Source organism: Prionailurus viverrinus, chromosome A2 (assembly GCF_022837055.1).
Source record: "Prionailurus viverrinus isolate Anna chromosome A2, UM_Priviv_1.0, whole genome shotgun sequence".
In the NCBI taxonomy this organism is placed as follows: domain Eukaryota; kingdom Metazoa; phylum Chordata; class Mammalia; order Carnivora; family Felidae; genus Prionailurus; species Prionailurus viverrinus.
The window spans coordinates 77,305,421-77,333,244 of record NC_062562.1 but is presented as its reverse complement, the minus strand read 5'-3'; the positions used below and the strand labels follow the sequence as shown (position 1 = coordinate 77,333,244).

General features: G+C 42.7%; 1 protein-coding gene across 1 annotated transcript; it reads right to left on the bottom strand.

Moving 5' to 3' along the window:
• On the bottom strand, window positions 1-27,549 carry SLC26A3 (solute carrier family 26 member 3). Its single transcript, XM_047849546.1, has 20 exons — window positions 27,419-27,549; window positions 26,616-26,755; window positions 24,792-24,902; window positions 24,364-24,536; window positions 22,901-23,065; window positions 20,457-20,609; window positions 19,964-20,046; window positions 15,597-15,744; window positions 15,385-15,498; window positions 15,201-15,278; window positions 11,731-11,826; window positions 10,731-10,837; window positions 9,561-9,630; window positions 9,377-9,469; window positions 7,982-8,077; window positions 7,194-7,427; window positions 5,329-5,383; window positions 3,000-3,142; window positions 2,810-2,875; window positions 1-134 (listed from the first exon to the last, which is right to left on the bottom strand). The coding sequence occupies exons 1-20, from the start codon at window positions 27,547-27,549 to the stop codon at window positions 111-113; spliced, it is 2,280 nt and encodes a 759-aa protein (XP_047705502.1). The 3' UTR covers window positions 1-110.
• Between the last annotated feature and the right edge of the window lie 275 nt (window positions 27,550-27,824).

Sequence of the window (27,824 nt, the reverse complement as noted above, 5' to 3'; positions counted from 1 at the left end):
CTGAGTAAAAATATTCCTCATACAATGTATGAACTTATCAATAACTTTCTGGGTATAAGGTTGTTCTTTATGTGACAGTCAGATGAGGGTCCTTCCGAGTTATGTGTTGATTAGAATTTTGTTTCAACTGGTACCTGGAAGAAGATAGAAAGTTCTTGTTTTAAAAGATTTGTTAATTTCTATCCCTTTCAATAATCCTATCTTGTATTTACAGTCCATTTTATTAAAATTAAGACCTAGAATTTATCAGAGTCATTGACAAATTTTTCATCTTGATTTTTTAAAATTTAAAATTTTTTGTTTATTTTTGAAAGAGACAGAGTGTGATCGGGGGAGGTGCAAGGAGAGAGGGAGACACAGAATCTGAAGCAGGCTCAAGGCTCCGAACTTTCAGTACAGAGCCCGATGTGGGGCTTGAACCCATGAACTGTGAGATCATGACCTGAGCTGAAGTAGGACACTTAACCGACTGAGCTACCCAGGTGCCCCTCGTCTTGAATTTTAATGATTATGTACCTTCCATTGCAACTTGGTTCATATAGACCCATGGGATACCATGTTGTGATATGTGTATCTTTCAAAGGCCTGATTTAACTTAATCATCAATATAATGGCTGTAGCAATGTATTTCCTTCACAACTGTTTCAGAGGCCACACAATCCCCAAGGGCCTATGTGTACTGGCTTTCAGCTTTTTTGTGAATCACCACTGATGACCTTATTTATCTTCCTCTAAGTGATGAGGTAGGGAATTGGTGTTAAATTTTTTGTTTGTCAGTTTTAATATGGGAAACAGGTACAGGATGGTACTGACCACATTCTGCTAGATAGTTCTGAAGCTTTGATCAGGTTGCAGGTTGGGGTGCCTGGGTGGCTCAGTCAGTTAAGCAGCCAACTTTGGCTCAGGTCATAATCCCATGGTTTGTGACTTTGAGCCCCTCGCCAGACTCTGTGCTGACAGCTCGGAGCCTGGAGCCTGCTTCAGATTCTGTCCCCCCCACCGCCCCACCCTCTCTGGCTCTCACTCTCTGTCCCTCCCCTGCTCGCACTCTGTCTCTCTCTGTCTCTCAAAACTGAATAAATAGAAAAAAAAAATTAAGATAAATAAATAAATAAAAAGTAAAACTTGGTAACAATTCTGAATCCAGCCATTAGGGAGAGGATTTCTAGTAAGGCTCTCCTTGCAGGGGGCTCAGGCAAAGTGCCACATGTGGATTTCTCTAGAATGCAGCCATGAGAAACATGGCTGGTTAGACATATGACTGGTGCTCTTGGACGCTGGGCTCTGGGCTGTCACTGAGACCTATCTAGCTCCTGGGATGGCTTTTTCATAGAACCTTTTTCTATTTGACATAATTTTTTTTTTTTTTTTTTTTTTTTTGAGAGAGAGAGAGAGAAAGCACACATGTGAGTAGGGGAGGGGCAAAGAGAGAATCTCAAGCAGACTTCATGCTGTCAGCACAGAGCCTGAAGTGGGGCTCAATTTCATGAACCACGAAGTCATGACCTGAACCAAAATCGAGATTTGGATGCTTACCCCACTGAGCCACCCAGGCGCCCCTATTTGACATAACTTTTTTTTTTTTAATTTTTTTTTCAACGTTTATTTATTTTTGGGACAGAGAGAGACAGAGCATGAACGGGGGAGGGGCAGAGAGAGAGGGAGACACAGAATCGGAAACAGGCTCCAGGCTCTGAGCTGTCAGCCCAGAGCCCGACGCGGGGCTCGAACTCACGGACCACGAGATTGTGACCTGGCTGAAGTCGGACGCTTAACCGACTGCGCCACCCAGGCGCCCCTGACATAACTTTTAATAATGGTCTCGGGTTATCTTATGCAATATACTTCTTCATTTCTAATGTAAATTCCTTTTTTTCTTTTCTTCTTAATCCTTTGCTCAAATAAGAGAAACACCACTAGCCACCTCCCGTACTTGAAGAGAATCATTAGATTCTTTCTTAGGACCCTAATTCCATTAGTCTTTCACCAAAGGATAGAGCCAGTATGGCCTGGTGAGTAGAGCCCAGGTCTTGGCATCAGACAGATCTTGGTTCAAATCCTGTTGCTGTCACTTTGGTGTGTGACCTTAAGCAAATTAGTTAAGCTCTCTGAGCCCTTCCTAATTTTCTCATTTATGAAATGAAGATATCTTCTTTGCGTATTGTTGTAAGATATGAGATATTGAATGTAAACTACCAGGTACCTGACCTGGAGCAGATATCCATTTTGACTTGTGATTCTGGTTTTACCAAACTGGAGACATTTCCTTAAAGGATTGAATATTCTAAAATGAATGTTCTAAAATGAAATAGAACTATTCAGTTAAGTGACTTGACAAATCTTTCTAATAAGGAAGGAGAGGAACCTCACTTTCATTGCTGCACTGGGCCCTGTGCTAGGGACTTCCTGGGTGCATCTGGGAGTCAGGAAGTGGGTATTGGCTTCTCAGCACCCTCACTAATTCATCTGTAAGTGGAAACAGCATCCCTTTCTCTGCCCCAAGCCTAGAATAAGATTTTAGTTGTAAGTACTTTAAAAACAAAGAGATCTCTCTCTATATGATCAATATTGCACTAAAAGAGATCTAATATCATTATTTTCTATCCTTTTTTGTCCTGTCTGAGTTTATTCCTACCCCCCCCCCCCCAACCAGGTCCCTGTGAAAACTGGCATTGTTTCCATTTTCTAGGGAAGAAGCACAGGGGCTCAAACTAGTGCCGGACTTTCTGCAGCATGCTGGAAGAGGCCTTACTGCTTTTCAGCTTTGCTGTTCTGTTGTCCAGACAAAGCTACACTTGAAGAATCTTACCTGACATTCTCGATTACGTAATCCTCCATTTGTATTTATGGTAAAATCAGATTTCGGTTGTTTTTCCTGAGAAAACCAGAATGGAATTATGGATTAGGAACATTTTTTTTTTTTTAAGGTCGAAAAAGAAAGGCAAATGTAATCACAGATGCTTTTTATACAAACAAGAAAACCACCAGAGAGCTGGTACCTGACTGGAATTAAACTTTGAAGCACTGTAATCCTTCTTCATCAGAATGTGCAAAACAGCATCATGGATTGTTAAGAAGAAGATGGAGTCCTTGACTTCATCATCAAAAAATTCACACTGTACAAGCTTCTCGATGAAATCATCTAAAGATAGGAAAGGAAGAATCACAGGAAGAAGCACCTGTGTGGCCACGGGCTTCTTCCTGAGACGGCAGATTTGAATTTCCATTCGCCAAGGTGCAGTTCATTTGTATTCGGTTAGGTGTTTGGGGATTGCAATGGTGTGATACCAGTGTGCCATTAGTTTAGTGTTTTCTGGAACAAAAGGATACTTTTTTATTATTTATTTATTTATTTATAGCTTTATTTTTGAGAGAGAGAAAGGGAGAGAGAGAGGGAGACACAGAATCCAGAACAGGCTCTAGGCTCTGAGCGGTCAGCACAGAGCCCAACGTGGGGCTCGAACTCACAGACCGTGAGATCTTAACCCGAGCTGAAGTTGGATGCTTAACTCACTGAGCCACCCAGGTGCCCCGAAAGGATACCTTTCTGGTAAAAGTATACATTGAATGCCCCATTGTCAAAAGAATGAAGGAAAAGATTGAAATGAGGAAGGCTTTTAGTACTTCTCAGAAGAAAAGCAATCTGTTTTTGCTCTAGTTGGGAGCCTAGTGGATTCTCTCCCTGGCTAATGACGAGAACAGTGAGTGTGGCTTATAAAAAATTGGGGTTCTGCCAAAATAGAACATATGCTCATAGACCAGTGACATGCTCTTGTTCTGGATTGCTGGACCTGTTACTTACCATAGTCTGTTTCCTTAAAGCTGCTGTGTTCCATCAGAAAACACCTTCCTTGGCACCCTGCATTAACTCTCGAGTTATCTTTGAGAAACCCCCTTCCCGTAGGCACTAACCAGCACTTGTTTGTACAGATCCCTCAACCAAAGATTACCTCATGTGAACTATGTGCAGAGCCCTGGCTGGGTAATGGGGAGGATGAAGAGATAAATTAGACAGACATATGAAACTCACCATCAAGGAAGATAGAAATTGTATATACACCTATAGTAATGAACGGAAAAGTGATGTGGAAGAATAAAGACAAAGTGATCAGAGTTTTTTCTTGAACGTTTTCTTGGTTCTTCAAATCATGACCCGTGCATAGTAGGTCCCTGGGGTTTTGTTGAACGAGCAAGACAGGTACAGAAAACGTGCTATGGAAATTCAGAGAGAGGAAAGATGGTTTCTTCTTGATGGGCGTCTGGGAAAACCTGACAGAGCAGATACCATTGCCAAGAATGCCCAGGTTTGGAGAAAGATGGAGGAGGGAAGCTACAAAGGCGTGGAGGTGGGCAAGTCTGTTCACAGGCAAGCTTCCGACACTGGCAAGACTTAGTAGTGCCTGCAGGGGGAGGAGACAGGAGCACAGTGTGGTCTCCAGAGCCTGGATGGGACTGTGTGGTGCGCAACGGGCAGGAAGGTGATGATCTTAGTTCAGGGCTAAGAGAGGGATGCCAGGCAGCTGAGGCAGCAGGACAAGGCACTTTCAAAGAGATCTGTGATGATGCGGAAGGAGTATAATTGTTTAGTAGATTAAAGGGTTACTGAGCTCAACGGAGTATTTTTAATTATAAGCAAGCCTCGAAACTAGAATATAGATTTTACGGGCAGGAGCCAGTAGAGAGGAAAAACAGAAGATGCCAATTTCATGCCTCCCTCGGGACCCGGGCACTTGTCCCCTCTCCTTAAAATGCTTTCCCCCAAACTACTGTATTATGGGCTGAGGAATCAGGGGAGGGGAGGAAGAGAGAAAGCAAGCCTGCTTTCTCAGGAAGATGAGGGTTAAAAGTGGTTGTATCTTCACTCTTCTGCTGCCTATTGAAATAGGCCTCACCGGGGCGCCTGGGTGGCTCAGTCGGTTAAGCGTCCAACTTCAGCCAGGTCACGATCTCGAGGTCCGGGAGTTCGAGCCCCGCATCAGGCTCTGGGCTGATGGCTCGGAGTCTGGAGCCTGTTTCCGATTCTGTGTCTCCCTCTCTCTCTGCCCCTCCCCCATTCAAGCTCTGTCTCTCTCTGTCCCAAAAATAAATAATAAAACGTTGAAAAAAAAAATTTGAAATAGGCCTCACCTTGTAAAGTGGATTTAATTACATATCAATACATCCAAAATATGAAGAGGCTATTTCTGTGGGGATTTCTGTTGGTTTGGCTACATGTTGGATTTCCTTCTTGATCTATAAACAAGCTCTATACTTTGGAGAGGCTGTCTACCTTGACAGTTCGCCATGAGCCTGAAGTGATTGTCAGAACAAAAAAACCAAACAACTTACCGTCACTTCCAACAATATACACATCTACGTTGATCCTGATAAATTCTTGCAAAAGCTGTTAGAAAGAAAATAGATCTTCCTTAGGGAACAGCGTTACTTGCGAGAAATATAAAGAAAACTCATAATTATACCTTATGGGTGATGTGTTGGTTAAAGAACCTTTTACATTTTGAAAAACGACGATAGTGTAAAGAGAAACTAAAGTTAAAAACGAGACTCTGACAGAAGGAAATAAAACCGAAGGAAGGAACTCTCCTCCTCAGGGACAAGTTAAAAATCACCATTCTTGCGGGGAAGGACAACAGGGAAATCTTCTGCTTCAACTCACAAGATGAACTCTGATTTAACTTGAAAGCTGTTTCTTTTATGGGATGACCTTGGCCAGAGTTTTCTAGCTACACAGAATTAGAAAAAACCAAAGCCCTAATGACATCATTGTCCCTGCCCACAGTGACTAGATGTATCTAACACCAATGAACCGTTATGTTTTCCAGGTCTCTAGGCTAAGAATAAATCCCAGTAGTGATGTAAGGTCATATAAAGGTAAGAAAAGTCGCTTGTACTATTGATCCATTTAGATGATCAATAAATTATTGTCATCATCAGTGAACACTGAACTTCTACTAGGTTCTGAGTTAACAATTAGGGCTTTAAAAAATCACAACACAGAGTCCCTGTTCTTTCTGCTAAACTGCTGGGATTGTGTGTGTGAGTGTGTGTGTGTGTGTGTGTGTGTGTGTGGTTTCTCCTTGAAAGCTAAAACAAGCAAACACAAAAACGGAGAAAGAAAATAAAAGGCAAGCAGTTGTGAGAGTTCTGTGATGTTAAGATTTTTTTTTTCAAGCTTGAGGGAAACAAAATTGATTCCGTTTTCTAATTTTGTATCCATTTCACCCATGTTTCATAGATCTTATCTTAGCTCAGCTTTTATGTAGGCAGATTTCTGGGAAAAAAACAAGAAAAAGAGTGGTAAATGTGGAATTTCTTAAATTTTCTTTACTTCTGTTTGTGCATCTCCTTTGGAAACTAATTTATTTTGAAATGCTGACAGAACCATGGAAAGAGAACAGAGTACAACTGGAAGGTTCCAGTCCTATTTTTAAATCACATGTGACATCATTTCTTTCACATAGCTACTTTTTTGGCAGAGCGGTGGGGGCGGCGGGGAGCAGATTTTATACAGCCAACTCAAGTTCCTTTGGTGTATAATGGGTAAAGACAAAAACGAGAGGATCCACGAGTCCACTTTGGTCCAAGACCTTCTCAAATATTCTGTATTTCAGGACAACTTAGATCCAGTGCCCACAAGGGTCGGAAGGTCCTGCAGAACTAGAATTTGGTAGGAGTGTCTACTGACAATTTCAGCCATACATTAGACATGTAGGTGTGGTTGTCTTCAAAATTATATGCCACTCTCCTGGGAAATGCTGTTTGAAAGACTTCACTAAACATGCCCCACCCCACTCCCTTCCTCTCCATGGAATATCCTGAGATGTAAATCCTGACGATTTACTTCTACTTAAGTGTGTATTATCTAAAGGAGCATCTTTCTACAAATAGAACTTTTTACCTTTGGTTACTGACTTTTTTTCCCATTTTTAAAAAAGTTTTTTTTTTGATGTTTATTTATTTTTGAAAGAGAGAAAGAGATAGAGTGCAGGTGGGGGAGAGGCAGAGAGAGAGAGAGAGAGAGAGAATCCAAAGCAGGCTCCAGGCTCTGAGCTGTCAGCACAGAGCCCCAAAAAATCACAAGCCGTGAGATGATCTCGCGGCTCGTGAGTTCCAGCCCCGAAATCGGCCACTTAACTTACTGAGCCACCCAGGCGCCAGTGATTGGTTGTTTTTATTAGGAAAAAAGAAATTACCGTTTTGAGACCTCTCATTGAAGAAATGTCAAGAAATGACACAGCTGAAAAGTCGAGAATGAGGCTATGCAGGCTGATTTTAGGGACCATAGTGTTGAGAGGGAGGTCGGCATTCCAGTCTATCTCGAAAGGCAGGTCGGTGGTATTGATCGGTTGATCCAGTCCTTCTATCTGATTGTTGTCCAGCTCTTCGTCGGAATCTTTAAAGCCATCATTGGTACATATAATTCCTTTCTGCGAGAGAAGACAATAATATGCATGATAACTCTGACCAAGAAAAACAGTGCATATGTCAAAAATAACCAGTGGGTTTCTGAGGCACAGATTCAAAGTTAGGTCAAGCAATGACCTTTTCTCTGGAAAATAAACACTTTCCCAGGAAAACAAAAGTTTTAAGGAGACCCTCAAAGAAGCCATTTAAAGATATGACATCCTTGTTACCTAGCATTTCATTTAAAGAAATGGAGCCAACACCTTGAACTACTACGTTTTATATACCTTCAGCTATAACACCCAGAAATGTGGTCAAGAAACTTACTGGTTTCATTTCCAGGAAGTAGATCTGATTCTCGCGGGACTAAAGAAGCCCTTAGGAGAATTAAGGAGGCCTAGAAGGTTTTTGAGAAAATGCTCTAATTTGGTCAAATTGTCAGGTGTATACATGCACAGTCAATGCTGGGCTAAGGTTCTGTTGGTTCCAGGAATCAGTGCATAGCTGAAATGATAACCCACGTGCTGTTAAATATAAAATATAATACTTTTTCCCATAAAAAAAAAAAGACATTTACTGGTGTCACTTGCAGCAAGCCTTTTTTCTGCAGTTTTCGGATTTTCTTCAAAGCTTTGTTGCGCTTGCGTAGAATTCGTAGTGGATTAAAGCCAACCTGAAAAATCCATTGCTATGTTACAAGAGTGCTGGATATTATACTGCTGAATATTATAGCGCAGAATTCTAATAACTGTAAGTGGGATGGGTTGGGGTTGGGGCACGTAATAAAGATACTTGTAATAAAATTTTAAAATGGTTCAAACAACATCAGTGATGACATTGTGTCCGACTCTGGTCTGCTCAGGCTGTGTGCTGTTATCAACATGCAAAAACCTCTGTGCCGCCCGGGTTTGTTATAAATTATCCATCAGTAGGTCTAAACTCTATTTAAATCTGTGTGTGTGTGTTTGGCTTATGCAACCCTTAGGGGATTTTATTTACTTTCTATTTGTTGGATATGGTGACACTTGATTAGTACTTCTTCTATGTAATTTTGATTCTATTAAACTTTATATGATTGTATTTTACGATATCTATCATTTTATGATTTTATAATTTTAGCATTAGATCTGAGGGCAACCTTCGTTTCCTCCTTTTCAAAGTAAATGTGTTCTGTGGCAATATTTAGCTCCAGAGTCATAGGGAAGAAGAATCACATTATGTAATAAAAAAAATCCTTGACAAAAAAATGTAATTAGATGGAAGATAAGATTAAGTGAAAAGGACAATATAAAAAGCCATATGAGCAATATAATAGCATCTTTGAAAAAAAATAGCTGGGCAGGAAAATATTTAATGCATGCCAAATGAATAATAATAGGGCTTAAGGCAGAAGCTCTATGCAAAGTACAGAGCAGACCAAAAGGCAGGTTAGAGAATAAGTGCTGGTCTTTTGTTTCTTAACCTTAAAGGCTGCTTCTCTGTCATCTTCTCTTCAGCCCATCAGGGACATTCAGCTGTCCTTTGGTGTTAAATATTCATGTAAGTTATATTTACTCATTTCCATTTAGATCATAAATATTCACTTGCTATCCTGAATATCTTCAATGACAGTCAAATAATAAGTACTCTCTTGTTTCTGAAGTTGGTGCCTAAGGAAAATCTGTACGTTACTCTCTACGAAAACCCAGCAACCCCAAATCCTGTGATACGTCCTTTCATTCTATAGCAAAATTGGATAAAAGTTGGCTCTGTATTGAATCTCATCCAAAGGGCCTTACTTCCCAACATATGCCTGGGCCCCTTACAAGGTAGTTTCACCTGCTCTGGAACACGGGACAGAAAAATACTAACACAATCCGGCGTCAACATATGTGAAATCATTAACCCTCTGTTGGCAGAACAAACACTTCACTCCTAGATATTCAGTGGAGTTACAAAAAGTATATATATATGTAACAACTTCAAACCTTACAGCATCGATAAGTTTCTGCTTAAAGAAATGAATGTTTGCAAAGTAGATGGGAGATGGACACCTGAAGATCTTCACCCCTTCTGGTTCATACATCTGTAAGGCAGAGAAGTACTATGAGATGATGCCCATTGGATTCATATTGATATCTTTCATCAAGTCAAAGTCAAAAATGAATCTTCCTTACGTCAGAGTAATCTTTTTTATTCTTATAGACGTTGCTCCTTCCAACATTCGCCAGTGTGCTACATTTTGGACTGTAGGGGAAAATCAACACCAAGTGAATCACTCGTGCGTGTTCGTTAACAGGGACCTTTCCCAGCCTATCAAAGACGGCTCACTTTCAAAATTTAAAAGGCTGGGGATTCATCATGCCATTAGGCACCCTGGAGGGCAAACAACTCGTTGCCCTCCCACGCCTCCTAGAACAGGGCCTCCCACTTACCACCTCCCACTCTACAAAGTGCTTCCATATGCTTTTGCTGTTTGGATCCTGAATACCACAGTTATTCAGTGTAATAGACAGATGGGGTTACCCATTTGTAGTGATAAGGACGTGGTAAAGCATAATGTTTTGCCTGTGACCACTTGGTTTGTCTCTATGATTGATGGGTCCCCAAGAAATGAGTGAAAACATAAATGAATAAGAGAGTGCAGGAACATTTCAACATAAACGTGTTCCATCAGTCAGGTATTAACGTTAACTATACCACCTTCTGTTCTAGAACTCTTAAAGCAACCAAGAAGCCTGTTTCTCTGTCACACCATGTCACCTAACACAGGCTGAGTGACCACATGGTGGTGACACTGTATGGCAGAGATGTAAGAATCAGGAAGATGTTTGGACTGGACGTTAAGAATCAAGAATGCTAACTAGCTTTTGTGTCCTTTTCAGACAAGAGGCTACTTGGAGAAGTTCTCTAGTCCGGCTCCCTGTTTTTCAGGTGGGAGCACAATCTAGCAACCCCTAAAGAGGAACAGCCCTCCACTAGACGTGGAGAATCCCACAGTCTTTGTGGGAACACATTTCCATGTCCAGCAAGGCTAGGGCAAAGACATCAAACCTGCTCAGAGGATAATGACTTTTGGTTTACAGCTGGGCAAACAGGCTCCTAGATTTATATGATTTCTTTGAATTTGTGGCAAAGCCATTGGCCCGCCAACAGCTGGTGGGACCTGGGCTGACGTTCTGGGGTCACCTTGAGGCGAGCAACATGAGGAAGAACAGACTGCCCCATCTTGATAGATAAGCATGCCTGTTAACCAAACTACATTCCCCTTAATCAGTGACAAGTATTTTTCCCCTTCCAAGGGCAGGTTGAAGTCTGCAAGGATGCAGAGCACGACAAACACTCACAACTGGGTCCTGAACACAATGGTCAGGAGCTGGAATGCCACGCTGGCCGCCAGGCCCAACCCGAGTCCCAGGACAATGGCAAAGATGAAGGTCATGATCCATATCAGCTGTAAAGAGAAGACAACGCATGCAGCACAGTTTAGTCCGACTCAAGTCCAGTGTCTTAGGTCCGGAGCTCTGAGAAAGCATGAGCTTCTAAAGTCAAAGCAGAGGCTGGACATGTACAGGACAAGAGACCTGCCTCAAGAGGTCATTTCTGTGGGTTCATTCGGAGCCGCAGAAACGCATGCAAATATTTTTACAAGTCCGAAGAGAGTGGGTCCATTTCTAATCCCATCCCTGAGCCAAAGAAAGGACTGAGTCTAACACCGTCGAAACAGGACCTGTTGGTTACAGTCAGCAAACTAATGGGCAGCAAATTAATTTCTTACTTGTAGCCTGCTGTTTTAATCAATGGCTACTATCTGTACAAGAATCATAGCTTGCTCAAAGGGTGTTAAGATCCCCAACAATTATCTATCAGGAACTAAAGTAAACCAAGTGTAGCTGATTACTTTATTCCTGTTAAGTACCGTAGGAGATGTAAGCAACCTTTTTATGCCCCAGACTTTGATCCTGATAAAATTATGGACTCTGCTTCTCCTCCTCGCAAGGCATGCCAAGTGCGAGGGGAGACTAGAGTATTTCCAAGAGGAATGTTCAGAATTTAAATTCCTCCCAGATCCTCTGGAAACGAACGTGTGATCTAATGAAGAACAGGAGTACTAGTGTTTCATGGGCATTTCCTACTTGCAAGTGGCTCGTTCTTTTAAATTAAAATCCCTGAGGATGATCGTTAGCGTATGCAGTTTAAAAGCAGCAAGCGAAATAAGCTCAGATATTTGAACAGACGTAGGCAAACAACATTGCACTTAGCTTACACTACGAACACGCACTTCCCATCAGCATCAGGACGGCGTCCCGATTCCTCCCTCTTTCAAATGTCGTGGCCTCTACTCACACAATCGTATTTATCCTTTTGCCACAGTCTTCGTATTTCTGTGAACTGCATCAGCATTCCCTTCAGGTTCCCAAGTGCTAACGCTGCCAGGACAGACTGCAAAAAAAAAAAAACATTGAACAGCAGATGTACTGAAAGATAATCAAAGAAGCCATGCAAAGCAAAGGTGAAGGCTGTAGATAAGTTGTGTCCTTTAAAGGGCCTCGAAGCCTATCACAGAACACACCCTTTTCCGGTATACAGTGCCATCAAGATGCACCAGGTCTGAGACTCTGACCTGTTCCCAGTCATGGCTTTGTCTCCACCATAGTGTCGGCTGCAGGCTATGGATGGGATGAAAGCACTTACTAGCCTGTCCTTTGGGACAGAGCCAGGCAGCTCTTAAGACCTACACCTTGAAAATTTTTTCCCAAAGATAACCTGTTTGGTGATGGGGAGGCAGGTTGCTTTTTGTTAAAAACAAAAAACAAAAAACCTTGGGAAGCTTGGCACACCTGGAATCGTAATTCAAGCCTTTGATGATCAGCATTCAACCATTTGTTAAGAGGAAGCTGAGGTTAGCTGAGATTTGAGGCACCCTCTCTGGCACAGCATGAGCCATGTCTGTCTTGTTCCCTGCTATATCCCCGGGACTGCCAGGACTGGTAAACAAATGCATATAGGATGGGTTTTGATACTTCTTCGGTGAGTGAGTGGATATGCTAATGAATTAATATTTCCCAATATTAGCCAGCCCTAACCACTCATTAACACGGCCTCTTTTAAGAAACCCTGATGTTGGGGCGCCTGGGTGGCGCAGTCGGTTAAGCGTCCGACTTCAGCCAGGTCACGATCTCGCGGTCCGTGAGTTCGAGCCCCGCGTCAGGCTCTGGGCTGATGGCTTAGAGCCTGGAGCCTGTTTCTGATTCTGTGTCTCCCTCTCTCTCTGCCCCTCCCCCGTTCATGCTCTTTCTCTGTCCCCCCCCCAAAAAAATAAATAAACGTTGAAAAAAAAATGTTTAAAAAGAAACCCTGATGTTGATACAACTTGATTAGTAGATTCACGAAGAATGATCTGGGTGGTAAACTCTCCTCTAACCCCAGCAACACTTGGGGCTTCTGCTTCTCCACGTGCCAAAATGAAATCATTTGTCTTGCAGGAATTAGGATAGTTCTGGTAGAAAAAAAAATGCAGACTAGGCAATTATGCTCTCTTCCTTATTCGGATTTTAACACAACGGTAGGAACATGCTCCTGACACCCACCCCCCACCCCCAATTCAAGCTGTTCGTTTTGAATGGACGATGGCATTTGTGTATCGACTGCTGTTATGCTGTCACGGCGCAGTGCGTGTAGAAGACCCCGACAGCTTTTATTTTCCCATCTCAAAGATAGTTTGACTGGTCTGGGTGTTTTTTGATTTTCACAAGTAACATTCAGAACTTAATATCTAACCGGTTAATTTTACTCACTGTGAGAACAGAGGCCATTGTTTAGGGCACTAAATAATGGCCTTGGTGGCATGAAAGGGAAATTGCCAGTTAAAAAAATGGCGAAAACCGAATAGAGCCTGTGATCTAGTTAGCAGTATGGTTTTGTACTGGTTTTGGTAACGTACTGTGGCTACATAAGATGTCACCACCGTGGTGGCCGGGCGAGGGGTCTGCCGGACTCTGTACAACGTGCTCTCCCCCCTCACCTGGTCAGTATTCCACGGAGAAACAATTTTTGAAAAATTTTCATTGAGATCCCTACACAACAGAGCCCTTTCAAAAAATAAAGATTACAGAGCACTGAGAAGCCATAGAACGGAAAAGGGGGATAATCTTAGAGGGAACCAGGCATCCATACTGCAGTTGATATAAAGCATTAAACACGGATGAAAGGCTTTGAAGTCCGCTGATCCTTAATCAGCACTCAAGAGACATTTATCATTAGCTACTGGCATATTTCCTATGACACGGAGAAGCAAGCCAGCTGTTCCAAGCAAACAGATGTTGCACGCACAATGGCAGAATGTGTCACGTGGATCCTTTGTAGCAGGACCTTTGATTCAGGCCCTTGGTGTGCTTTATTCATGAGGGAGAGAGAATTTTAAATGGCAATTACTTCTTGAGGTTCTCTATCTCGATGTGCGTGAGGTAGAGCCCAAGCATATCCACGGGAAAAGCACAGTAAGGCAGAATTCTCAGTGGGGAGGGGGGCTGTATGCACACTTGTTTCTATTGAGATCTACATTCTTCTATTTCTTTGAGGGGCTTCTTGATTCCTTTGGAAATCAGTTAGCTCGTGGAGAAGGCACCTTTTCGGCCGATAGTACTCTGCAATGCTTGAAGACAGATTTGGCCAGTGGGGCTCTTTGGCACAACCACACTGTTTGTCCAGAAACCTGGGAACATCGTCACTTTCCAGCCACCAACCAACAAGGAAAAAGGCCTAGATACCAACCAATAAACACTGGGGGCCCGTGTCTTACCTCTATGCCCTTTGTAGTCAGAAGTGTAATATAATGTTTATAGAGTAACAACAATACGACGGTAATAATATCAATAATAATGGCTGCCATTCGTTACCTGCTTGCCCTGTGCCAGGCCCCGGGCTAAGTCCTTAATGTACAATATTTCATTTCGTTTTCACAGTGACTCTGTGACGCGGGTACTGTTTCCCTCCCCATTTTACAAACGGAGCACTTGAGGTTCAGAGAGGTTAAGTAATTTGCCCCAAAGCACACAGAGAATAAGTGCCAGGGCCAGGATGAGAAAAGTAGGCCTACAGGACTTGAGCGCCAGGGCTCCGTGGAGCACCTCAAAATTATATGACCACCACGAAGAGCAACGCATTTACCATTGTCGGTCTCCTAGAGATCCTCTGTTTCCCAGGGCCCGCTGCTGTTTTTAAAAATCTGGGTGCTGTCGCAGGTTGCAAAGCACGAACCTAAACCCTCAAAGATGACAGCAGAGATGGACGAAGGAGCATGAGGGTGAGGATGGGAGGCCTGTGTGTGGCACTCGCTTCCATCCCGCAGTCACCCGGTGCCGGGCTTGGAGTCCAGACTAACTCCGGGAGCTGCAGGGCGGATCCCTAAGGGCGGGTTGTGTGGCTGGTAGCACCACTCCCGGAAGCTGATAGCGGCCCCAGCTACCTGGGCCTTTAGGAAGATCTTCACTCCCATCAATGCACATGGAGGCAGTGGTGCCAGCGTGTCTTCCCGTCCAAACATTAGTTATATTTGGGGCTACAGACACGCCGGAGGGTAGAGTAGATAAGGTAGCTGGGGCATTTTGCATTCCTAACATTCATAAAATGCCGCCAGTGGAAAAAAATAAGTATTTTTGGCCCACGAGTATTGATTAGGAAGAGTGCTTGAGAGTCTGCAGCGAGCTCATTTTCCCATTCAGTTTGTGCTTCCAGAGTTGAAGAACCAGGGTCTTGGATTCCTCCCACAAAGCGGAGAGACAGAGAGAGAGTACCCAAACACAGACAGGCGTTACCTTTTGTAGTGGCTCCAGAAGAAATCCAATGGATACAATGACAATCAGAACGATGATAGCAGAGAGAAGCCCAGCAATCTGTTAACGACGAAAAGATGCTCATCATGGAATTGCCTTCTCCCCTGGCTTGGATTTCCCCGGCACAATCGCCAGGGGGGCCCTGGCAGCAAAGACCCTGAAATACCTGTGTTTTGCCTCCAGTGCTCTCCTGAACCCCCGATCTGGAGAGGGCAGTACTCGCGGCAAAGCCTTTGAATGATCCACTGAATATGTTACTCAATCCCAAGGCTATTAACTCCTGGCAGGAGAATGAAGAGGAGAATCTTTTTTAGAGGTGGCACCGTCGAATATTACTCACAGTGGCCAAAGGACCCCCAGCATAGGTTGTAAACTTACCTGATTGCCATCAATCGGGTAATCATACTTGAGGGAATAGACGCTGGCCACTGAGAAGGCCACCACAAAGCCAACGATCGCGATGCCGAAGCTATCCCCGATGGTCTCTTGGAAAATCTGCATGTCGGGTGCACTGGGGGACTGAAATCTGAAAAGGAAATTGAGCCGAGTTTGAATGTCACCAACCTACTAATAAACCTTCAGTGGCATCCATTTACCCTCAGGAAAAGCCCGAATTCTTTAGCAAGGCCCCCATCCCTCCCTTCCCCCCCAACTCCTGCTCAATCGCTATCATTTCCCAGAATTTATTCTCCAGCAATACCAAGATTTTTTGTTTGTTTCTCAAAGGCATCACCTGTACTCTTAACTTGGAAGCTTCGAATTTGCTGCTCCTTCTGCCCGTACCATTCCCTTCATCCCCCTCCCTCCCTCCTTCCAGAAAGTCCTCCCTCACCACCAAGGTCAGGGTTAGTTGACATTCTCCAGGCTTCTCCAGCTCTGGATGCTTCCCTTCCTTATCCCTCCCTCCCACCCCCCACCCCCCCCAGCTCCCTACCCCGACACAAAGCAAGGACTATGACTACTTCATTATTCTATCACCAGGACTGAGCATTCTTCATGGCGTACATCATGGCGTACGTCAATAATCGTCTGGCGAATCAATGAATGAATGCAGTCCAGGCTGACTTTTGTCTCACTGTGGAGTGTGGCCAGCAAGAATTTAGCACCACCACAAACTTTGGAATCTGTTATCTTACTGTTGAAAAGCAATGCTGCTTGATTTTGATACAAGAATACCAATCCAGTCTCATGATAACGGTGCATCTGATATTTTGCTAGTATAGCCACGCCATAAGGTACACTTGTATCCCTCTAAGCTTCATGCAACATGTCTTAGATCCCACTGGTATTGTTACGCTGGATTGAAAAGCATCACCCGTAATCCCTCCAACAGCCATCCATGGATGAAGGTCTTTGAACGAACACAGTTCAAGACAAGGGAAGCGAGAAAATCTCCCCTCCATTGATAGCAATACCTTTCATGGAAAGCTGTTCGCAAACACATGGGCCTCGGACTCTGCCCTAGGTTCCACAGAACTGCTAGAGCCAGCTATAGCCCCGATGGAGAAGGGCATTTATAGTGACGTAGTGGTCAGGGAAACGTTCAACTCAGAGAAGAGCCGTCTGTGTTTGTACCTCATGAATTTAGAACAGTTCAGTGATACTTACTAATTGTATTATAAAAGGTACAAGTATCTCCAAGTCAACGCCGATTTACTGACATGCTCAACTCCTGTCAACATCTGTTTCTGACCTAAATCTTAATGAAAGTAGGTTTATTGGATCCATTGGACAATTTCCTGCTTGCTGTTCATATTTTGTGAGTATCTGTGCTAATATACTTTCAACCTTAATCTTTAAAGAAATTTTTTAATGTTTATTCATTTATTTTTTAAGAGACAGAGTACAAGCGGGGGAGGGGCAGAGAGAGAGAGAGAGAGAGAGAGAGAGAGACATAATCCGAAGTAGGCTCCAGGCTCTGACCTGGCAGCACAGAGACTGACGCAGGGCTTGAACTCACGAGCCATGAGATCATGGCCACGAGATGAGCTGAAGTTGGATGCTCAACCGACTGAACCACCCAGGTGCCCCAGCTTTAATCTTGAAGAAGTACCATGACCACAAATTCTGCAGCTACCATGAATCAGAAAGTTAGCTTGGAATATTGTTTTCTACAAAACAAACCCCAAATCCATGATACAATGAAGATTTGCGTTTTATACCAAAATAACCAGAGGTCTGCTATTATTCTTGTGTCCTGGCCTCTAAATACCTTAGACAGAGTGGTGTGGTGGAGATTTACAGTCTGAAAACTTGGATTCATTTCCTGGCTCTGCTATGTACCCTTTCCTGAGCCAGTTTCCTCATTTGTAAAGGGAAGATAATAATGCTTGTTTTATTTACTTCATAATTTGGGGAGGGGGTCAGATAAAATAATGAATACTGTTAGAACTATTAGAATACTAATAGAACATGAATACTATTTACACACTGTAAGGTACGAAGTGCCTGTTAGCTATTATTATAAGATCCCTCTGGAATCAGAATATGTCCTGTGTGTCTCCTTTACTGCTTCAATGATCACTTTCAGTCAGTGGGTGTGACTTTCTTTCAGTCAGTGGGTGTGACTTCACAAAATCATTTCTGGGGTGTCACACTTATTAACAGCAGCTGAGCAATAATTAATAATCATTGTTTTCCAGGTGTATTCTTTTTGCAGTCATCGGAAATTTAAAATGCCCTCTCGGGGTCCTGGATGGCTTAGTCAGTCGAGCTTTTGACCCTTGATCGCAGGGTTATGGGGTCAAGCCCTGAGTTGGACTCTGCACTGAGCATGGAGTCTGCTTAAGATTCTCTCTCTCTCTATCGCTCACTCTGCCCCCTCCTCTGCTCACGCATGCGCTCTTTCTCTTAAAAAAAAAACTTAAAAAATTAAATGCCCACTCAATTATCACTCAGAAAAAAATGGAGTGCAAAGAGCCCAGCACCTAATTTAAGTGCTAAATTAGCAACAGTTAGTAGTCATGCAGTATGAGCGCTTACTCTAGGCCAGGCACCTAGGCATGTCACCTGTATTAACACACTTAATCCTTACAAGAAGCCAATGTGAGAGCTACTATTTTTAGCCCTGTGTTTTCAGCCAAGGACACTGAGGCATAGAGTTTAGTTATTTGCCCAAGATCAAAAAATAACTCAAGTAAATCCGAGGCTCTTTGCCTCGAGAATAGCCGAGCTTGCCTACCAGGCTACACTGTCTCCCTAAATGCGAGTTATTCCTTCCCCCACCCCACAAACACTGTGGAGAGAGGTCCACCGACATTCAAGGTTTATTCACTAAGAAAAGTCTCTAAGACTGTAACTAAGTGTTCTTTTTTTTTTTTTTAACGTTTGTTTATTTTTGAGACAGAGAGAGACAGAGCATGAATGGGGGAGGGGCAGAGAGAGAGGGAGGCACAGAATCAGAAGCAGGCTCCAGGCTCTGAGCCATCAGCCCAGAGCCTGACGTGGGGCTCGAACTCACAGACTGCGAGATCGTGACCTGAGCTGAAGTCGGACGCCCAACCAACTGAGCCACCCAGGCGCCCCTGTAACTAAGTGTTCTTAAGTTTATCTTTTATTTCCCAAATCCTTATGAAAAGATCCTCTTTAATTTTTCTATTTTATTTTAATTTTATTCTATTCTATTCTATTTTAATTTTAATCTATCATCTATCTGCCTACCTACCTATCATCTATTATCTATCATCTATCTATCTGTCATCTAGCTAGCTAGCTGTCATCTGTCTATGTAATTCATGTCTTCTAAAACTTTTAAATAAAGTATAACCACTTGCAAGTTGCAGAGTGAAGAGAAACCCTAGAAATGGTCTTTCAGTTTCAGACTAATTCCTGCTTAAAAATCTTTTAAATTAAAAGTGGTGTTTGAAATTCATTAAGTGTAACAGATGACTCTCTGGTGATAAAAATATTTTTGCTTTAAAATACACATACTTGCTTTTTTTAAAAAAAATGGTTATTTTAAAGTCCACTAAGCATGTGAATGCTGATTTCTGGAATTCTCAAAAACTCTTTAGGCATGGGGAGGGAGGGAAGTCTTTTTTTTTTTTTTTTTTTTTTTTTTTTTTAACAGGAACACAATTTGTCCTTGGAAACCAAATCAAAAGACATTGAGGCTATGGTCAGAGGGCAGAGAGAAGAAAGCCCAAAACTGGATCCTTCTTCTCAATCCGATAAATGCAATGCAATCAATACATTTTCAATGTCCTGGCATGAACTGGACCTCCCGTCCTGATCTGCAGCGTTAACTGTTGCTCTGGCCTTGTTTTGAATTTGATCACGAGGAAGGACAGAGTGTGCTCTATCTGGATTGCTCAAGCAATGTGCCACAGGTATTCCTTCTGTGTCTCTTTTGAACTGTTGGAACTTGGCCCCAGTAACCTCAAACAAAATACTACATATTGTTTATAGTAATTTATGGACAAGGAAATCTGGCTTCATTTGGTTCCTTTTTTGGGAGGAAAAGCAGGTTTGATTTTCCTATTTTTTTACTTTGTTCTACTTTTACCTGCGTGGGAATCCCTGCTCATCTGGCGTGTGCATTCTTCCACGAGGACAGACTTTCTGACATTAAGAACTGCAGAGCCTCTGTGGCTCCTTCCTAGAAGGAGAGTATCGTGCCTTCCTCATCCTCCCAAGAGGTAGGGAGGGTTCTGAGCTGGATTAGTGCATTTCAGCTTGCGGCCCTCCGTAGCTACTGCCCACTCTCTAATCAGTGCTTGGAGACTGATCATAAAAGACACACTTACCCTCTTTCCATCTCCCCAACCACAGCCACCTCAAACCTGTTTTTGAAGTCAAAGCCATAGGACACACCTGTTGCGATCACAGTCTGCAAAGTTGCAAATTGCCCAAGTTAGAAATATGAGATAATGACTAACAGTCTGCTTAGATAAGAATCTCAAGCCCAGGCTTTGCTACTTTTTACAAAAGTCCTGAAGCAATTCTAATGTGTCACCAGAGTTAAGAACCACAGCTCTGATTCCCGTGGGTCTGTCACCCTCTCCGAGACCTTGCTCTCTGAGCTGGCCACGTCTTACATGGAGAGAACGAACCCAAAATCATAAAAGGAAGTAATTTAATTCTGCATGAAGAGAACGCCATACTAAAGATTACACCCAGAAAATGCAGAGATGGCATCTGTCCCACTAACACCTCCTGATCTGCAAATGGCAAAGGGCTTTCAACAGAACAACAGGAGACTAATGAATTCTGGAAGAAAGTCTGAAGATGATCAGTTACCATGATGAGTTCAATTGGGATGGGCACCGGAAGTTTGGCTTTGTAGCGCTGATTTATTTCCTTAACCACAAATACAATCAGCAGAATAATCAAGGATGTCACAAGGTCTGCAATGTTAGTCTTCTCTATTTGTGTGAATATGGAATTCAGTACCTAAAATCATAAAAGCGAAAGACAGCCAAGTGCTATACTTTTTCTTTCTTTTTAAAAATCTTTTTTTATTCTTACTTTTTTGTGAACTTTTTAAAAATTTGAGTGCAGTGGACACACGATGTTAGTTTCAGGTGTACAATACAGTGATTCGGCCTCTCCAGACGTTATGCTGTGAACATCACAGGCATAGCTCCCATCTGTCACCATGCAACTCTATTACAAGATCACTGACTGCATTCCTTATGCTGTGCCTTTATTTCCGTGACACATTCATTTTACAACTCGACTATATCTCCCTCTCCCCTTTACCAACTCCGCCCAAACCCCCAGCCCCACCCCTCTGGCAACCATCAATTTCTTCTCTGTCTTTATAGGTCTGATCCAGCTTTTTGTTTGTTCATTGGTTTGCTTCCCCCTGGCCAAGTGTTATATTAACGTACAATGTGGATGCAACATTTGATTATTTCCAAACAGATTTACAAGAAACATTGAGGCAAAAAGGCAGACATAGATGGCATAGCAATCCTCTGTTCTGCTCATGTTAACCATGAATCAGTAATTGTAGCTACTACCATGGAGGTAGGAGAAAGGTAGGTTAGCATAGTATTGGCACCACACTGGTTTAGGGATGCTTTTGGCATTTTTGCTGGGAAGCTTTTTGGCCGGTGTCCAAAATTTTCACATTTTTAACAACTGGCCTCTCCGCTCTTCGGTCTCGTTGGCCATTATTCCACAATCATCATCATTGCTCTATCCAGGGAATAAACTCTGGTCCCCAAAAGTTTTCTTAGCATGTGTCTCCTTAATTCCCGGCCTTTTTTTTTTTTTTTTAAAGGTCAAAGCCCTTCACATTTCTTGGTTTACTATCTGTCTCACTTTTGGGAATTCGTTTCCTAGCTAATTGTGCATTGTGCATAATCTTAATTTTTTTTTTAGTTTTATTTATTTATTTTGAGAGGGAGAGAGAGTTTGTGTCTGTGCACATGAGCAGGGGAGGGACAGAGAGAGAGAGGGAGAGACAGAGAATTCCAAGCAGGCTTCTCATTGTCAGCCTGCCTTGGGGCTTGAACTCACGAACCGTGAGGTCATGATCTGAGCCAAAATGAAGAGCCACTTAACCAACTGAGCCACCCAAGAGCCCCTGCATAATCTTAATTTTTGAGGCCACTTGGATTCCATATCCTTGGGATCCATATAGCTCAAGCAGGCCCAAAATAGATCTCAAATTGTTCCTCGAACATTCCACTTCTAGAATAGCTCTCAATGGGAGTGAGAGAGTGTTGGTTCCAATATGGAGCAAATTCTGTCTCAACTCCCAATAACTAATAAGCCCAACTAATAAGCCCAAAGTTAATCAAAGCAAGGACATAACAAAGATCGGAATGGAAATAAATGAAATAGAACTAAAAGGACAATAGAAAAGATCGATGTAACCAAAAGCTGATTTTTTGGAAAAGATAAATAAAACAGGTAAGCATTTAGCTAGACTCAGCAAGACAAAAAGAGAGAACTTAAATAAAATCAGAAGGGCTAAGAGGCACCTGAGTGGCACAGTCAGTTAAGTGTCCAACTCTTGATTTCCGCTCAGTTCATGATCTATGGTCGTGAGATAGAGCCCTATGTGGGGTTCCACCTTGAGCTGGGAGCCTGCTTAAGATTCTCTCTCTCTCCCTATTTCTCTGCCCCTCCTCTGCTCTCTCTCTCTCTCTCAAAAAAATAAAATAAAATAAATTGGGCTTTAAATAATCAGAAGCACTAAGGACACGGTCATTCTACAGTACATCCTCAGGTAGAAGAAAGAGCGACTGCCCTATTTACACTTTGGCTAATGTCCTTTTGCTTTATAAACACGGATGCATCGAAGAGTCAGAAGAACCTCAATTTTAAAAGAACAAGACCTGCCTTTGAGAAACAGCGAAACGTTAACGTTCAATTAGCACATTTCTTTCAAAATAAAATTTGGAGGAAAGTTTTAAATCTTGGGACAAAATAGGAAAGCCTTTAATAAGGCACTTCAAGTTTTTCTTTTAAATAATACTTAAGAGTCAAATCTCAGAGCACTGGTACTTAATTTCCTTTGTTCACGTTGACCGGATGGTAGACGTGGTTGATATTCAGTGTTCTGCCCTTTGCCACTAATTTTTTCCTAATGTGACTAAATATCACCACCCGTTGACTTCTTGGAAGTTGTAGGCAAGCCCCACGACGAAGGCATTACCGGAAAGTTCTCCCAGACACATGATAGTAAATTTCACAGACTTCGATACTTTTTAGGCCAAAGGACTACTCACTTTGAAAATTGAAAATGGATCAGTGTGTGCAGGAACATTCAGCTGAAGCATAAACTTGAGCTGAGAAACCAAAACGTGCACGGCAGCAGCTGTGGTGAAGCCACTGATTAGGGACTCCGATAGATAGATCACCACGAACCCAATCTGCAGAACTCCCATGAGCAACTGGGAAGAGAAGGGCAAAGGCCTTTGTTAGTGTAGATTACCGGCACAGCTCAACAAACTAAAGCGCCAGCCGCTGAAATCATTCAAAATGTAAAGGTTCAGCCTGTATGCCTGTGTCTTGAAGCAGGTGTCCTTGTCTCCTGGAACACCTCGGGTTCAGGGTGCCTCCCTCCCCTTCCTTCCCGTATCCTACCCGCAAGGTCGATCATGACATAGTGTTCACATAGCGTGTGAGTCTAGTATATCCCAAGAAGTAGCAGGCTTATTCCTCCCCGCTCCACCTTTTAAGATGCCGTACCTTTAGAAGACTCACCCAACATACCTTCCATAGCAAAAGCTTATCTAGAATCAGCCCTCATAAATTTTCCCATGTAATTTTAAGTGACTTTCTAGCTGCTATGGCATTCATGGGTGATCATCCATTCATGTTCCTTCCAACAAGTTACTTTCATAGGAAGGACACAACTGTGTATTAAACCTCAGAAGTGCTCGCTTTTAACCAGGGGCCACAGTTGTTAATTCCCCCAAAGCATCAGTATTTTGCAGTAACATGAATGGACAGATTCTCCTTCCTTTGGATATCTGGATGGCCTTTCCATTCGCGTCTTGGAATGCAGCCAGATCTGTGGGCACGCAAAGGCACTAGATGCAGAAACGTTATTTAAAAGAACCGGCCATGTTGTCTGTCAGTTGGACACACTGCTGATGTCCTTGTTTAAATTGACTTTTTTTTCTTTAAAGAATGGCCTTAGCCAATAATATCACTAATCATAAACGTAGGCAACATCTTGAGGAATCCATGACATTTTCACTATTCCCTAGCAATGGTGTCAGGGGCATGAATGAGGCTTTAGCCCCTCCATAATCCTCTACAGCTTTCCCGAAAGTCTGATGTGGACAGTTCAAAGTGCTAAACCCCAACCCTTCCAGCTAGATTACAGTCCCTGAGGACTTAGAACGAGAAAAGTTCCAAAGATGCCAGTGTCACTATTACTTGCGTATAGTTATGTTTAGTGACTATATTAATTTCAGGTATTTTACTGCATTAAGCATTTCTCTCCTCACCACTGGTGCCTCCCTGTTTCCACCTTTCCTTCTCTCTAGACCTACATTCACTCATCTTTGCAAGGTGGATCTTCTCTTCTGCTTCTGGTTGGGGGGAGGGACCCTTCTTATTTCCCGAAAGAGGGATACAGTCCAAAGGGAAGAGTGGAGGGGTGGCAGGAAGGAGAAAGAACGGAAAGATGTGCACCAGGCAAGCAGCATGGGGAGGGCAGATCACACGAGAAAGTGCTCACCTGAATGATTCCAGAAAGGATTGTAACCGTGGCAGCCACCATCACCTTATACTCATCTGCTGATGAATCATTACTCATTGAGCTATTAGAGAGTTCCAGAGCAGCTGTACTCTCCGACGGGGTTAATCTCACAACTACTGCTCCCACCATCATACTCAGAACTGGAAATGGACCTAATTAGCAGAGGATGCATTGTAGTCAATATACGCCTCCCTAAGGCACAATTATCTTTCAACCATAATGTAGTGGATAAAAAGACCGCTCCCTGTAGCTCTGGCCTCCTTCCCCAGCCCCCAGTCCCAATTCTTACAAGAAACCATGACTGCCGTCCTGGGTTATGCACAATTTGAAATTAATCCAGTGCGTGGCTAATGGAGTCAACAAAGAAAAAGCAGTGTGAGCATTAATTAGCCGAAGAATTCACTTACCCACAGATATGTGTTTAGAAGTGCCCAAGAAAAAGTAGATTATAACTGGGAAAAAGGCTGCATACAGTCCGTAGCTTGGGGGGATGGTGACCAGCAGAGCAAATGCTAAACCTGTAAATACACAAGCATCAGGGTCTTTACTTCATGCAAGGGGAATCATGGAAGTCTTCATTAAGTCCTTCAAGTGTTTCAGACTGAAACTTAAAAATAAGTTACTTGATTAGCTCAAAGTGATTGAAGATGTAAATGTAGGAGCTCAAACTATAATACTCTTAGAAGAAAATATAGGCGTAAGTCTTCTTAACCTTGGATGAGGCAATGGTTTTCTTATAAATGACACCTACAGTGTGAGCAACAAATTGAAAACAGATAAAATTGAGCTCTGTCAAAATTAAATGTGTGCTTCAAAGGATACCATCAAGAAAGTGAAATGACAATCCACAGAATGGGAGAAATTATTTGCAAGCCATATCTTGGATAAGAGTCTAGTATCCAGAATATATAAATAGCTCTTGCAACTCAACAATACAAAAAATAACCTAATTTTAAAATGTGTAGAAGATTCATTTCTCCACGGATATACAAATTGCCAGTAAGCCCATGTAAAGATGTTCGACATCATTAGCCGTCAGGGAAATCAAAATCAAAAGTAAATGAGATACCACTTCAGACTCACTCGGATAGCTAAAACAAGAAAGGCAGATACTAGCTAGTGTCCACAAGGCTGTGGAGAAATTTGAACCCTTGTATGTGGCTAGTGGGTTACCATGTGGCAGCAATTACTCTCCTAGGGATATACCGAAAAGAATTGAAACACAGGTTCACACAAAAACTGGCACACAACTGTTCATAACAACATTATTCATAATAGCCAAAAAATGAAAACAACCCAAATGTCCATCAACTGATGAATGGATAAACAAATGTGGTATACCCATACCATAGGATGACAGTCATCACGGAAAGAGGGGAATTACCCTCACATGCTACCACCTGGATGAACCTTGAAAACATTGTGTTAAGTGGAAGAAGCCAGATACAAAAAATTCTGTGATTCTGTTTATATGAAATGCCCAGAATCGGCAAATCAATAGAGACAGAAAGTTGTTACCAGGGAGATGGATGGATGGATGGATGGAAAGTGACTACTAATGGACAAGAAGGTTTGGGGATGGTGCTGGTGATAAAAACGTTCTGGAATTGCATAATGATGATGGTTGCACAACCTTGTGAATATACACAAAGAACATTGAATTTTATACATTAAAAGGATGACCTTTATGATATATGAACTACGTGTCAATGTTACTTTATTTTTTGTAAATGTTTTTATTCACCGTTGAGAGAGAGAGAGAGAGAGTGAGGGAGAGAGAGAGAGAGAGAGACAGAGTGTGAGCAGGGGTGGGGCAGAGAGAGAGGGAGACACAGAATCCGAAGCAGGCTCCAGGCTCTGAGCGGTCAGCAACACAGCCCAATGTGGGGCTTGAACTCATGAACCGTGAGGTCATGACCTGAGCCAAGCTGGACATTTAAGCGACTGAGCCACCCAGGCACCCCAATTACATCTCAGTTTTATTTTTTAATCTTTTTTTATTTTTATTTTTTACATTTTATTTATTTTTGAGAGACAGAGCACGAGCAGGGGGAGGGGCAGAGAGAGAGGGAGACATAGAATCCAAAGCAGGCTCCGGGCTCTGGGCTGTCAGCACAGAGCCTGATGCAGGGCTCGAACTCACAAACCGTGAGATCATGACCTGAGCCGAAGTCAGACACTTAACCAACTGAGCCACCCAGGCGCCCCACATCTCAATTTAAAAAAGTTACCTTGCAGTACAGCTACCAGCCCTGTGCTGATTCCGGAAACAATGTCACTGAGTAGCCATTCCTTTATCCGGTAGGCTGGTAACCAAGATGCTATGGGGAACAAAGACAGGGCGATTCTCTTGGCCTTTTGTGTGGAACAGCTGAAAACATTGAAAACCATACTCAGTTAATTATTATCAAATTTTAACACTGGGACCTAATTGTAGAGGAAAATTGATAAAGGGGATACCATATTCAAGAATGAACGACCACGTTCACTACCTTTCCCACTAACATTTGCCTGCTTATCCATATGGACTGCCTCCTGGTCACTACCAAAGGATTTTCTTCCTTTCTTTCCTTCTTTCCTTTCCTTTTCTTTCTTTCTTTCTTTCTTTCTTTCATTCTTTCTTTCTTTCTTCTTTCTTTCTCCCTTCCTTCCTTCCTTCCTTCCTTCTTTCCTCCCTCCCTCCCTCCCTCTCTCTCTCTCTCTTTCTTTCTCTCTTTGTTTCAAAACATGCTGATTCTCTTTGGCCATAATAGAGCTTATGTGTCATCCTCAGCTTGGATTTTACAATGTTTCAGTGGAGAATTTCCCTCCGCCCTCATTTATTAGTCCTTTGATAGGGAAGTTGGGGTTGAGAGCTGAGACGATGTTCATTTTAGAGATTCCCTTTCCAGCTCTGACAGGGAGTAGGAGGTTTGGACACCAAAGATAAAAAGACTCTGGAGGCTATGGGCTAAAGCCAGAAAGGAGAGCTTGAGAAGTTAAGGAGAAGGTGTCTCACTTATTCCTCATACCAGTACCTTAAAAAGTATCTTACCTACAACACACTTTGAGATGATCCAGAAAGGTCTTGTGATGCCTCTGCTTCTTCTTGTGTTCTTCCCCAAAAGCATTCGCAGAATACACTGGCCTGGCTACAATGTACTGATTCCCAATGGGTTCGATCATTTTGCTTGCTGTGACGACTGTGGTAAGTGGGAGACCTTTGGAACTGTGTGGCAAACTGTTCTTGCCTTCAGCAGGTTCAAATGCCTGAAACCAAACAGGGCTTGCTTCTTAAATAACTCGGAGATAATGTGATGCAATTTACAGATGAGTGATCTCCGAACTGAATGTTACCACCTTTTGAGATCAAAAGAGACAGGATTAAGGGACCTAGATTGTGTTTTGCGACAGTGATATCACTTTTTACTACAGTGAGCTGGACGCAGCTCCTTTGGGTA